Source organism: Pygocentrus nattereri, chromosome 11 (genome assembly GCF_015220715.1).
Source record: "Pygocentrus nattereri isolate fPygNat1 chromosome 11, fPygNat1.pri, whole genome shotgun sequence".
In the NCBI taxonomy this organism is placed as follows: domain Eukaryota; kingdom Metazoa; phylum Chordata; class Actinopteri; order Characiformes; family Serrasalmidae; genus Pygocentrus; species Pygocentrus nattereri.
The window spans coordinates 5,741,540-5,755,938 of record NC_051221.1 but is presented as its reverse complement, the minus strand read 5'-3'; the positions used below and the strand labels follow the sequence as shown (position 1 = coordinate 5,755,938).

At 40.2% G+C, this 14,399-nt stretch overlaps 1 protein-coding gene across 1 annotated transcript; it reads right to left on the bottom strand.

The window, feature by feature from the left end:
• Positions 1-3,415: 3,415 nt before the first annotated feature.
• On the bottom strand, positions 3,416-13,192 carry LOC108416547 (hepatitis A virus cellular receptor 1-like). Its single transcript, XM_037542807.1, has 8 exons — positions 13,115-13,192; positions 8,668-8,946; positions 7,307-7,753; positions 6,749-6,841; positions 5,397-5,468; positions 4,924-4,992; positions 3,948-4,006; positions 3,416-3,778 (listed from the first exon to the last, which is right to left on the bottom strand). The coding sequence occupies exons 1-8, from the start codon at positions 13,173-13,175 to the stop codon at positions 3,731-3,733; spliced, it is 1,128 nt and encodes a 375-aa protein (XP_037398704.1). The 5' UTR covers positions 13,176-13,192; the 3' UTR covers positions 3,416-3,730.
• Between the last annotated feature and the right edge of the window lie 1,207 nt (positions 13,193-14,399).

The window sequence follows — 14,399 nt, the reverse complement described above, 5'->3', positions numbered from 1 at the left end:
CGTGTACCAAGACTCAAGCCTCCACTTGTGCCTCAGAGACACAAGACTCAAATCGCACTCGCAACGTAGAGACTCAAGAATCGACTCTTGTCTTGGAGCCTTGAGACTCCACTTGCGCTCATATCTTAGAGACTCGATTTACACTTGCACCTCACAGACTCATGATTTAACTCACACTCAACTCGCATTCACACTTTAGACAATCCAGTCTCGACTCACACTCATCTTGGAGCCTCAAGACTTGCTCAAAGACTCAAGGCAGCTCACATTCACATTTAGGAGACTTAACTCAGACACTCACCTTAGAGGCTCGAGACCTAACTCTTCAGAGACTTGACGCAGACTCACCTCAGAGACTTGAATTGCAGTAACTCCTCAGAGACTTGAGACTCGATTTTCACTCACACCCCAGTGACTTGAGACTCGACTTACACTTCAGAGAATCAAGACTAGACTTGCACTCACACCTCAGAGATTCGAACCGGACTCACACTTCAGAGACTCGACTCGGACTCGTATCTTAGAGAAGGTTTTATGATACCTATATCACCCATGTGAAAAAAGTATTTATAGATAATGGTTGTGGTTGGCTGGAGTCACAGGGCCTCAGAAATGACGTTGAAACACTTTCCAGACCAATAAACTTCAGTGACTTCCTTTCTCATCTCCTCCGGAATATCTGATCATAGTGTGTCTATTGATGAGAGCTGTTATTCTACTCCACAGTGCTGTAAAAGTGGTGTTTAAGTGAGTCAACATGGATGGCAGTAATCAATCCATGAATCAGTGAAGGTTCTATCAGCTCTCAGCGAAATTTGGTTTGATTGATTACCTGAGGAGGCAGTAAGTTTTTCAAAAGGGCCAGTTTGTGTCGGCTCTTTTTTCTTTCAGTAAATGAAATGAAACTGTGAGATTAAACAGCACTTCACATGCATAATTATAAGCACTATTAGCAAAGTACATCTCCATCTGTTCTGAGAATGAACAGAATCAGCCTTGCCAATCATTAATATTGTGTCTGCGCTGTAACAGTTTACGCTTTTTGTGTACCTGAAGAAGAGCTTCAATCAAGAACTTGAAGCAAACACTATTTCACAGCACTGTTGTTAGGACGCTCATGGTGCCTCTAGCAGAAATTAGCATGATTTGTACATTTTTCCCATTTTTTTTAACCAAGCGTGGACATTTCTGGCCCGAACTGAAGGCTAGCTCCCCTTCCAGTTCCCAACTAGTTAAAATTAGGATGACGTTCAGGATTAGACTTAAGTTAACATGCGTTAGTGACTGCATGCGATGAAATGGGGTGATAGACGTGGCTGCTGTAACATCAGAGTATCACAGAAATGCATTGCAGAACTCTTAAACCACACAGACATGCTGAGTGCAAAAGAATGACTTCATGTACAGTTCAGTTCAGAAGAGTAGATCTATGGGGGTCTTAAAGCTATAGTGTGGTTTTATAGGATGAGGTCATCTAAGAGGACGGAAGAGGTAGGTGGGAGATATGAGATCACTGAAGTGTTTGTATGCCTGTGCATGTTTGATTTGATACCTTGCTGTGTCTGTGAGTGAGTGAGTGAGAGAGAGAGAGAGAGAGAGAGAGAGAGAGAGAGAGAAAGAGAAAGAGACAGTGCTGTTTTTCAATAAGCAATTCTCTTCTTATAAACATCCAACCAGAGACCCCCACCAGTAGAGACACTGTGCTTTACATTGTCATTACATTCACAACCAGTTAAAGGGTCTTTATAATGGGAAATTCAATTTTTCTCTCAGGTTTTTAACTAATAGACTGCTGTAGTAGTACTGAGCATCATACACTTATGGCCATATTAGGAACTCCAGGTCTGAGCTCCATTTCTCTGGTGCTGGAATGAATAAAGTTTTTGAAAAGTCGCCGTTATCACCCCCTGTATTAATTAAAAATGCCCAGATCCTGATAAATTTTGTCCTGTGAACATTCTTCTCTCGAATACCACTGGATCCTCTGAATTACGAGGTCGTTAAAGAGCTGAAATAGGAACATTGCTAGATATGAGCTAAACCTCAGGAGACTGGCAGCATGGTTTTCAGTTTGGTTGTCAGGAAGGCTGCACATCCTATGAATTCTTTCATGTGTGTTCTGCATAGGTTGAACAAGTCTGGGGATAGTGGGCAGCCTTGTTGAGCTCCTTCGCCAATGTGGAAGTCTGTTTGCCCTTTTTCTGTCCTGACTTGTCTTGTTGATTAGCCTTGAGATTCCTTATTATCAAATCAAATCAAATCAAATTTATTTATATAGCGCTTTTTACAACTGATGTTGTCACAAAGCAGCTTTACAAAAATGGGAATCACAGCACAGCACTTATTAGAACTATTAGAACTATTAAAACCTGTTTTTCTAAAGACGTTACATAATTTTACCTTTACATGTTTTGAATTGTTTAGTGAGATTCTGAATGCAGGAACGTCACTGCAGTCTAGCAATAGGCTAAAGTTTTGAAACGTATGGATTCTACAGTAAAAGCTGTGACTGGACACCCAAGAAATAAGAGCACACAAGACCTGCCTGAAATAAGAATAGATTTTATTTGTATCACTTTTTAGGAAAGGTCTACAAAGTGCTATTTAAAATACAGTAAAACTGTATTATATAAGAAAAAAAAGAAAAACAAAGTTTATCAGGATAAAAATCGAACAGCAAGCTTAACAATCAACAATCTTGGATCAGGAACACTTGAGACTGTGCTGGAAAAACTCAACGTTATACTATTGTATTTTAACTAAACTTTATACTCTGTGCTGTAACAGAAGACTCTTATATTCTAGGCTGTGACCTGAGCGCTGCGAGGTCACATAAGAAAAGATGTGTGAGCATTAATGCCCTATGAGATCATTAGGATAAACATATGTACAAGCATCGAGAAGAGCTTATGAGACATGCACACAAAGTCAGAAGGAGAAGCGCCAGTTCTTGGTAAACACGACTCAAATGAACTTTCAAGATCTGGTGCGGTTCATTCTAGAGGAAGGGGGACGCTACCTGCTTAGCTATAAGTCCTTTGTTCTTTTGTTCATTTGTGAGCATCTGCATCTGGACTATGTTCTGTGTGTATCTGCTCCCTTGCTGCAAGAATAAAAGACTTCAAAGACAACCAGTGATCCCAGGCTGTTTTTTAACCAGAGAATTTTTCTTACAGACTGCAAAACAGAAACGTAAATATTTTTCAGATCTGATTATATTATGGAACTTAACAATTAAATACAGTGAACAGCATTTATAGCATTTAAAAAATTGAAATGTTCTAAGTAATAAAAAAATGAACAGTAACCTTTAACAGAATAAAACCATCATATAGACAATATATAAAAACTGTTCTAAAAAATGAACGTCTACAGGTTCCTTGTACGACTGAAGTTTCCCAATTCCATTAATAAATATCTGATGAGGTGAGTCAGGTTTTGTGTTTATGCACACAAACAACATCTAATGCTGAATAACAGTGAATTAAAACAGATGTGAAAGAGTCAACATGCTGAGATGTTTACAGACGATGCAGGAAACCGTGAATTTCGCATACGTATACAAAAGAGACGTGTATCAGATTGATACTTTTTACTTTACACGTCTCTGTAGCCTCTGAAATAACTTTGAAAGTGAAACTAAAAGATACAACCAGATAGTCAACAGACTATTAAAGCAAAACCAGAAGTCAGTCTAGAGCAGAAATGAGGTGAGAGCAGAGTTCAGGGTTTACATTGTTGGCTTCTTGATGAGGGTGCATAGCTGGTCAACTCGTTCCTGGTGTAGAATAAAATACCAAAGAACCTTTTTAAACTTCTATCAAAACAATATTTGTTCCAAACTGATTGAACTTTCTTAAAAATCATGTGGTTTTAATTTGTTGCATACAGTAAAACGCTCTAATCCACAATGAATCAAAATGTGGCAGTGAGTTTTCTGTGTTTACCTGTGGTGTGGAGTGATCTTCTGGGGGATCTATGGCTTCATACACACTCTGCTGGTTATCTGGTTAAAGCAGAGAAAGAAGGAAGGAAGTCTGATTGATTTTCCTTCAGACATAAACATACAATACAGCAGCTTTCACACCGAACTTAATACAGCAGTAGCTGAGGATCCGTAAGTGTTCATGAACACAGGAAATAGTGAAATAGAGGGCTTTGGCTGATATGAATGTGTCCTGGTTCTTACTCATAATACACAGAGGGTAAACAGCTACACAGGTACTTGAAGGTTAATTAATTATAAATAACAAAATACTTATAAACAGGGGTGTATTTGATTGTATAAAACATCGCATTACTAAAATAGTGATTAGAATTGTCATAGAAATATTTTAGTTAAACCAGAAGTCTTTCACGTTGGGTAATGTAGGCCACTAACACTAGAGCTAACTGGTGCAGTAGTAGATGGTGCTAGATAAGTGGACAAGCTTTTTTTTCCAGTGAATGACATGCCAGGGTTTTAGTTAGTGAAGGTAACACTGAGGACAGAAATGTCTTTTCACTGGGGACGTGATCACACACTGGAGTACTCAGTAAATATTCCAATTAGCAATTCAGTCTAACATCAGTTTTATGTTTTAAAAGTGCAGCTGAATGTGGTGAGGTTGCTTGTATTTGTGAGGAAGTCTGTATTTGGTAATATTTAACACGAGTGCCTTAAATCCCTATAAGGCTGATGTAAGAATGTGTCTATTTCTGCCATTTAACCTGCCATGATTGACGCTTTTGACATTGGCAGGCTAAGCTGCAGACCTTTGAGAAATAAGGCCTTTGAGAAAGCTGAAAGACCTTCCAGTTTCTAATATTATTTGTAATTACGACGTTAGTTGTAGTTAGAAAGTTGCATGATTTGTTTTAGGGCAGAAAAATAATGTATGCAAATCTGAGCATGAACTGGTGGTTGGACTGCAGTGGGTTTACCTGTGGTCTGGGCTCCTGGATCAGTTGGCAAGTAGTAGATGGGCTCCTCTGTCCTTTGTTGGTCACTTACTAATAGAGAAATACAGCATGACTGACGATCATTTGTTGAGTGTTATCACTGAGATAAACACGGACAAGGTCGCATGACTTATTTCCAACATTTACTGATAATTTACTATCAACAACAGCCAAAAGCTCCACTGAAGAATCAGAGCAGCCGGCAGGCTCCTTTAGATACTTTGGTCACTCACACTGACCAACGACTTCATCACTGTTTAAATAAATACTTTTATTATAGATGCTGTGATAACCTTTATAACATTGTAATAAAACAAGTGTTCTCAATTCTGACAAAAAACAGGTTAACAGAAATTAGGTTAACAAAGTATAACGTATATTTTGTTTATTCTTACTTCTTCTTCAAAGTAAACCACAAGTAATTATATGAAAACATAAGTTAATGTTAAACTCACCAGGCTGTGCGGTTGGCATGGTGTCATCAATGGAGTCGTAGACATGCTCCTGATTGTGTTTAACAGCGTAACCTGCAGACACACAGAGCAGAAATCACACTGTAGACGGCGTTCTTTAAAATGTCAAAGATAACAAAGAGGTCTTTGAAGAAATGCTGCAGAAGACCTGTTAAATCCTTAAGGAATGCCTACAGGAACAGAGAGAGTTTTAAAGATGAAAACTCAGCCGTCCCTCAACCACCTCCTGCTGTCTAGTCTCACGTAAACGAATAGTTTTATCTCAGAAAGGAGCGGCTGGTCTTTTTGAGTTAGCCATAGCCCAATATGGACACGAGAGCACTTCTGTTTCCTCTTGTACTGCCTAAAAGGAGTCACCTGCCTCGCTCAGCTGCATCAGACGACACCGTGGTCTCCGGGTCTTGTGCATGGAACAAGGTGTGGGCGAGTGGCTACTGGGCATGAATGACTATAATATTCTTCACAGTCCAGTAGTGTCTGACGGTTGAGGAGGGGCAAGTTGACAGGACACACATATGAGACAAAAGACTTTATATATTGTTCAGTTTTTGTTATTAATCTGGAGTCTGTAGTTTTTTCTTGTATGGAAAGTGAAAAGGTAAATTAACTGCTGTTGACTTCTGTCCGAACAAAACCTCGTATCTCCAAAATGGTAACTTTACAGGAGAGAGAGAAAAAACTACTTTACTTTTAATGTAAGTCAATAGAATCAAAGGTTTGATTTCAGGTCGTCCGTTCATCATGAAACTGACACACAATGTAAAGGAAAACATATTCAAACTGTTTTTACATGAAACCAGACTCTTTTTCAAGTAATTGTGGGCCATTTCTTCTGGTCCCTTCATCAGGAAATTTACACACAATGTAAAGAGTGACAGGTATTTGCAGACAAAACTGAAAAACATGTTTCTGCTAATATGTGTGTTTATTGGTTATTTGCTGGGTGGGGAGTTTGAGTGTATTGTTGTTTGGTAACCACAAAGGTAAAGACCCTGGATAAAACTTTGTTGGGTGCGGTGAATGATACGGCAGGCATGGGGCAGCTTTCCAGTTCAGCCTGGTTGGACCCCAGTGAAGTCCACTTTAACTGCACGTGTCCAGTCTAGTTACGCTACACACGAGCTGGGTCGAGCGAACTGTTAGAGGAAGCCGTCCTTATGTACGGCGTAGCTGTGGCCAACAACAGCTGGATTATAAAGCACTACGGCTTGTGTCTCTTTTAACAGCAGTGAACGTTACAGTGCTTTATTTATGTGGAACTGACTGACACGTCTTTATAATCAGTGCACTTCAGTGTCACTTGGCTGTGAAATACACAAGAATATATATATCACCTTTCCTTTTGTAGAAGCATATCCATGACAACAGAACCAGCACCACAGCAACCAGGCAGCTCACTGTTACTGTGGTCAGGACTTTCCACAGATCTGAAAATAAAAATGTGCAGTGACTATTATGACCGTTGTCTTAGTAGCACAAACTGAATCAGACAAGATCTTTATCTTCCAGTTGGTTATGGGCATATTTTAATGTTTCAGCTCACTGCAGCACAAAAGCCTAATATTACACTGAGGATGAGGCTTTTTGTTTGAGTAATTTTTCTTAAAATGTTGTGAATTCTATCAAAAATTACTGTAGGGCAACACACCCTGTAAAAGACTGCCTCAAGCTAAAAGTCAGACTCGGTGGCTGCTTCAGATGAACGGCCCAGCACCTCTAGCTAACTGAGCAATAAACATAAACAACTAACGTATTTCAACAGATGCAGTGAAAGCTGTGTGGGTATTATGTAAAGTACATCTATGTGTCATACGTAGAAAACACACAGTGTCCTAAATGTAAAGTCTGGTCACAGTATCTAGTGCTAGATCATCTGATAGCAACACACGAACCTTGAGATGGTCTTTCAGATGAACCTTCAGTTGTTGTTGAAGCTTCTGTCGTATTAGTAGTGGTTCTTTTAGCTGTGGATGTGGTTGTAGTTGTAGATTTTGCCTTCTTGCCTCTTCTTTTAGCTGTGGGTGTGGTTGTAGTTGTAGCTGGTGTGGCAGGTGTAGATGTGGTTGTAGTTGTAGCTGGTGTGGCAGGTGTAGATGTGGTTGTAGTTTTGGGTGTGGTTATGCTGTTTGGGCCTAGAATGTCGAGATAACAGAAGATGTATTTGAACATTGACCATCTGGAAACCCAGCGACTTCCAGGAAAGCCTGGATGGCAACTAAACAAGATGGGTGTGGTTGTAGTTGTAGCTGGTGTGGCAGGTGTAGATGTGGTTGTAGTTGTAGCTGGTGTGGCAGGTGTAGATGTGGTTGTAGTTTTGGGTGTGGTTATGCTGTTTGGGCCTAGAATGTAGAGATAACAGAAGATGTATTTGAACATTGACCATCTGGAAACCCAGTGACTTCCAGGAAAGGCTGAATGGCAACTAAACAAGATGGGTGGTTCTGGAGAAATGGATGAAGTCCAGGAAAGATTGGCATGGATGAGTGAAGTTAGCGTCCTGACACACAGCACTCGTAAGAGGGCACCAAGCAAACAATGGAGAGAAACGAGGAACAGTAAGAAAACCTGAACACAAATAATGTCCCCTGTAATGTTTGATGCCTCTCAGTGTTGCTGCTTCTCTGCTGTCAAATCAGCACCATAATCAATGCTTTTGATTGTCATAAAACTACATGACACCTACAAAAGCCCTTCATGACAACTGACACACACCTATTTAAACATTTACAGCATCGCTGCTGAAGCAAAACCTCGTATCTCCAGAAATGAACTGAACAGGAGAAGGAAAAACACCCTAAAGTAGTAGTAACTGAAGTTAGTGTAACTCTACTGACTGTTACAGACTCATGGCGCGCTGGGAGACTTTAACATCATTGGTCAGATTTTGGAATCACAGCTGATGTATTAATGTCCTGTTTTCAGCTCACAGTCATTTTGTAATCTGTCCTGCTGGACATTTCTATTCATTTCCACACACTCAAATGGAAGAACCTGTGGAGCGTGAACAGAACGTTCTTCATCCATAAACACAGGTAATGGATAATGTTCTTCCCTCTGGCTTATCAGGGCTTAGGAACTCTCCTGACCTCCCCTGTGCCTGGATGGGTTTTGCTCATATTTTCTATGAATGATCAAAAGATAAATAAAGACATTTTATAGCCTTTTTAACCGTAGCTTTACAAAGGGTGTCAGTATTTCTGGAGGCTACTGTAGCTTTTGGTTGAACATTGAAATGAAACATTTCCACACTTACCCGTTCCTGATGTCACACTGAGCTCCACTGTAGCTCCACTGCAGTCGTATCTACCAGCGTCTAACTGAGAGACTCTGAGTATAATCAGCACTAGATCTGCTCCTGAGCCGTAACGTCTGTCTGGATCAGCGATGTGTTTGGTCGTCTGTCCGTTATGAGTGGTCAGAATGTCCACTCTCTGTCCGTTGGTGTCTCTGCTCCAGGTCACTTTACCGTTAGTTAGGTTTCCACAGTAAAGGGTGGCGCGAGAGCCCACTGTCTGCCTCACATGTAGAGTCTCTGTTATGAAGAACACAGTGGAGCAGGTTCAGTGTTCAGTCTGCAGTGTTGCTGGAATTAGTTTATTATACTTTATTACAGCTCTTCATTCATCCCTTCATCACTATGTTTATTGTCTCTCTATCAGGCCTCTGACTTCTCCTCTCATCATTTCATACCTTCCTGTATCTGTTATTAAAGACTACATATCTCCTCACTGTACACCACATTCTTTGAAAGGTAAAATCTCTTGAAGTAGTTGTCAGTTGTACCAGTTCTGGATGATGTTATTTAATGCAGGAGTGCTCGTCTCCAAATGGGTCATTTTCACAAACATCTCTAATATTAATATATAATATAATCTATATATAATATATAATCCTAAGAATATGAGGAACAGAAAAAGTTCAAATGAATTAAAGTTAATATTTTCTTCATTTATATATACAAACAGTGAATAGTGAAGCTTGTGTTGTGTGTGTGTGTGTGTGTGTGTGTGTGTGTGTGTGTGTATATATATGTTTTCAACTAATACCATGAAAATGAGGAACTTACTGTGATTATGCGGCTTTTGCTTCCTTCTTTTCCTACATTCTCTACATACACCTGAATATAGAGACTAGAGACACCTAGTGGACATTACTTATAATGTCAGTAACTAAACATCATCCTAAAACTGAAGGATTTCATTGATTTCAATGAGTTTTTTTTGTCATTGCTGTAACAAAGTAGAGCTGATACAATTTATACAATTCATAAAGTTAATCTGTGTATTGTGTTTATTCCCCAACCTTTATTTTCAAAATCTGAATTCTGTGGTGTATTTTAAAGTTGAACATTAAAACATAAGTAGTGTTTAACCATGACAGACAGACAAGTAGGTGCACTGGGGTAATAAGAATTCAACACCGCTCAAATTATGTGGTGTTGAAGTTCTGGGTGGAGTCAAATTAACACACTTATCCCCTAAAGAGAAAGACTACTACTGCACATTTAATGCCGTGCTCTGCCTCTGTGGTCTTTGCGTTTCCGTGTTTGACCCTGGACTCTGTTTCTGGACGTCTATTTATGATCCTCCTGTTTTAGATATCCTGTTTTCTGGTTTTGAGCTTGGACAGTGTTGATCATGATTATAGTGTGAAGCCCTTAGCTTACATCATGTAAAGTTCTATGTTGGATTTTAATCTGCGAGCTTTAGATTCGTTCAGAGATCCTGACACTGTTTATTGACTGAATTTAACATATCAGGGAAAAAAGATATGAAATGTGGCCTGAGTAAATGTGATCAAATGATGTAGAAAAACAATAAAAGCAGACAGTTTTTTGGAGGAGGGTCAGTGAGGATGTGTTGTTGATCTTTTATATAAAAAGACATCAACACAACCTCTAATCAATGCACTATTACTGTAAATTAGAATATTGAGATTTTTTGCTTTGATGGCCTTCCTCAAAATTAAACATCTGGATCAATAAGATGTAAATCCAAAAATTAGTTTTATCATAGTGTGATGAGTCCTCTTCTTGGCTCAGAAACCAACACTGGACACAAAAACCTTATTTTTCTGACTGCTACACATGTAAGAGTAGCGGACGAAAAAGGGCTGCAAAACTGAGTATTAACTTTTTCTGACAGTGCGGAAAAGTGAGTGGACGATCTAAAGGAATAAAACAAAGTAAAATACAAGCTAAGGAAATACGGTAGGGGTTTCTATCCCTATACAACCGATGAACCCTACCTCTGCCGGGTAGCCACTTACATCACCAAGCTGTCTGGATGATTGCACAAAAGGAGCTCTATATTTCACCGCTGAACCTGCCATTGCTCTCCATATTATCAAATCACTCAGTTGAGCAAATGCTCAACTCCCAAGTCACGCAAAGTCGTCCTCCTCTGGTTAAACTACCTACAAGTTTTAGGGACTGGATGGCCCCAAGAAGGAGTCCATGGCATGGGAGGAGTTTGGTGAAGCCATGGAAAAAGACTTTCATCCGGTGACTCAGGAGCGGTCGGGGTGGCTGCGCCCAAGCTGTATTCAGCAAGGGTGGAGTAACTCTGACTTCAAATGAGGACAATGTCGGTTGGTGGAAGGGCAAGAGGCTTCTGGCATGTCAAGCTTAATTTCCTTGGTGGAGGTCACTGAGGTATTTGGCAAGCCCGTCAGCATTGGATAAGATTCATCTGAAGATGAATTTATAGCTCTGGATATTGTGGGCCTGTCGAGGCTAACACACCTCTGCAATATTGCATGGACCTCGTGAACAGTACCCTTAGCCTGGCTGACCGGGGTATCACACTGCTCAGCTTCCCAGGGAAAGTCTATGTCAAGGTGCTGGAAAGGAGCTTTTGACCGATAGTTGAACTGCATATTGAGGAGGAACAATGCGGATTCCGTCCCAGCCATGGAACAATGGACCAGCTTTTCACCATCTCACAGATTGTTGAGGGGGCATGGGAGTTTGCCAACGCAGTCTACTTATGTTTTTTGGACTTGGAGAAGGCTTACAACAGTTTTCCCCGGGATATCTTGCAGGAGGTCCTTCGGGAGTATGGGGTGCTGGGGCTACTACTCCGGTCCATTCAATCTCTGTACTCCCAGGTGAGAGCTGTGTTCGTGTACTCAGCATTAAGTCAGACGCTGTCAGTGTTAGCGTTGGACTCAGCCAGGGTTGTGTCCTGTCTCCACTCCTGTTTGTGATATTCATGGACAGAGTGTCAGAGCGTAGCCAAGGTCAGGAGGGCATTATGTGTGGAGGCCAGAGGGTGGTGTCTCTGCTATTTGCAGATGATGTTGTTCTTTTGGCTGGTTCACATGGATGCTTCCAGCACTCACTGGAGCAGTTTGCAGCTGATTGTGAAGCGGGTGGTATGCGGATCAGCACCTCCAAGTCTTAGTCCTGAAAAGGACGGCATGGTCTTAGTCCTGAAAAGGATGGCATGCCCACTCACAGCACACAGCGACTCCCGACGTGTTCAATCCAGTATGAGATGAGTTTGACTATGGTGTTGATGTTTCCGTACATCTGGTGTAGGTTCATACTGAGTACTTGTAAAATTACATAATAAACTTCATGATCATTTAAACCATTTACACTTTACTGCATTGCTTTTTAATAATTTTACATTCTTTTATTCTTTCAGTTCATCACAGAATGCAGCCTGAATCTCTCTCTAAATCTCTAAAAATGCCTGATTGCATATAAAGCAATCACTATGCTTACCAGAGAAACATATCAAATCATGTGTTGTGAATGATTTTAATGGTAGTACTTTGCTATAAGAATATGTTTGGTCACTTTCCCTGCAGTTCTGAGCGTTCTTATATCTTATGTCTGGTGTTGTTATGTTGTGTCCCCAGAGTTTCTGACCTGGTTTGTATCTCTTGGATTGTGTTTTTTGGACTGTTTCCCTGATCAGCTCTGAAAATGGGTGGGTTTTGACCTGGCCCAGCCACGACTCTACTCTGGTCAGCCATTCAATGAACCTGCACTTGATTCCAACCTTTTTGTGTGGAGACCTCTTTGTGTGCTGTTCCATATGTGCCATAGTTTCACAGATTACCACATCACTGCATCAGCGATGCTCTAAAGCACTAAAAATCTTAGTCTTATTAATGTTTGTCTGAGACTGTCCGGTCTACGTAGTCTTGTAAATGAAAAAACTATGGATTTGTAATAGCTGAGCACAGTTAGTGTAAGGTGTTATTGATATGAATTGTGTTATGTATTTAGGCTTCAGATGCAGTGACTAGCAGCCATAAACCCCTCCCCCACCCTACACACCCTGACTCAACACAAATGTTTATTTCATATTAGTATGAAATACTGAAAAATTAATAATTATTTTATTGATGTTTTAAATGATGTATATCGTACATTTTGATGTTTTTACTACAGTTTTTGGAGTTTTTTTTTCAAGCTACATGGAAATGATTCATACTGATCACCTGTGGTAACGGATGAAACAGTACAGATAGAGACAGTACAGCTAGTAGGTCTAAAAATGCTGGAGCCCCCCTTCAATATCTTTCACAAGGTTTTGGCCCTATTTGAATTTTCTGTGCTCTGTAATTACACATCATTATATAATTAATATAAGTATGCATATCGGCTTCTGCTTACATTGTTTAAAGCATCGTGTGAAGGTGTAGCTGGTTTAAGAATGAAGTGAAGTGTAAGGTGGTCTACTCACCTGTCCCAGCTGTATGCATGGAGCTGTAGATCAGGAGACTCAGTAAAAGGAGAAGGTTCATGGTCGATGGGTCTCTGTGCAGTGAGAGTTCTGTGTGGCTGTAGGTTAAACTGCCCTCAGCTCTCTGTCACTCTGTCACAGAAGAAATACATACCCTGTTCCTTCCGCCTCGCACGGTTTCCTCTTTCACAGTTCACACGCGTGGCAGCACAGAAATGTGTTAATGGGAATCAGCTGAAGGTCCACTAATGATGTTTTCTGTGGTTTTATATGAACATCAGTCATGACAGTCTAACAGCCTTTATTCCTTAGAATTAAACAGGCTGCTTCTTTTAACTGTGATACATGTAAATGAGCTCTGTTCTGATTGGCTGCCATGTATTGTGGCTAGTCCTATATATATATATATATATATATATATATATATATATATATATATATATATATATATATATATATATATATACAGCACTTACAATCACATTCATCAAACGGGGATGGTGAAAGGAGGGTAGCAGTTTTAACAGGGATCATTTTTGTCTTTGTCATTTCTGACACTGATGAACAAGAAGTCAGAGATAATGAAGTGTAAAGGGTGAAGAGTGAAGAGTGATCTGTCACACGTGGTCTGTCTGTGTGTATCTGTGCTCTGAGAGCTACTGTGTAGGAGGGGGTACAGCAGCTCTGCCCCTTCCTCACCACATCCTACATGAGCTGTTTTGGTTTGCAGTGTTTAGGCCTTTAGAAACTTTCGTATAATGACGCATTGAGTCCTGCACCTTGAGACCTTTCATTGTGGCCGATGTGGCATTAAAGGTTGTTGTTATTGCTGAAAACCACATCTATAGAAAGCAATCAGATAAAGAACTGGCATTTAAACATCACCAATAGCTGTTAATGGCTCTCTAACCCAGTTTTCACTTGATATTCTAGGTAAATTGGACCATCCAGGACTATAGGCTATTGGCTAATTTAATGATAATAATCAGGGAAAAAGCTTTCAAATTCAGACAAAACACATGAGTGTTGAAAAGTATTTAATGCTAGAGTGCATCTTCAACTCTAGCATGATTGAGATTTCAGGATCCTCAGGACATCACCGCTCCTTCTTGCCAGCAATTAGCAGATCTGTCTTTCTCTCTGTAGCAGTATCTGTATCTAAATGCGTGAGTAACTTCACCAAGTAAACACCAAGAAATGGGCTGCAGTTTGTCTTTCATAGTTAAAAGGTCAAAATAGCTGTCAATCAAAACGGGATTCAGCCTTTTGACTGATCCTCCAATCA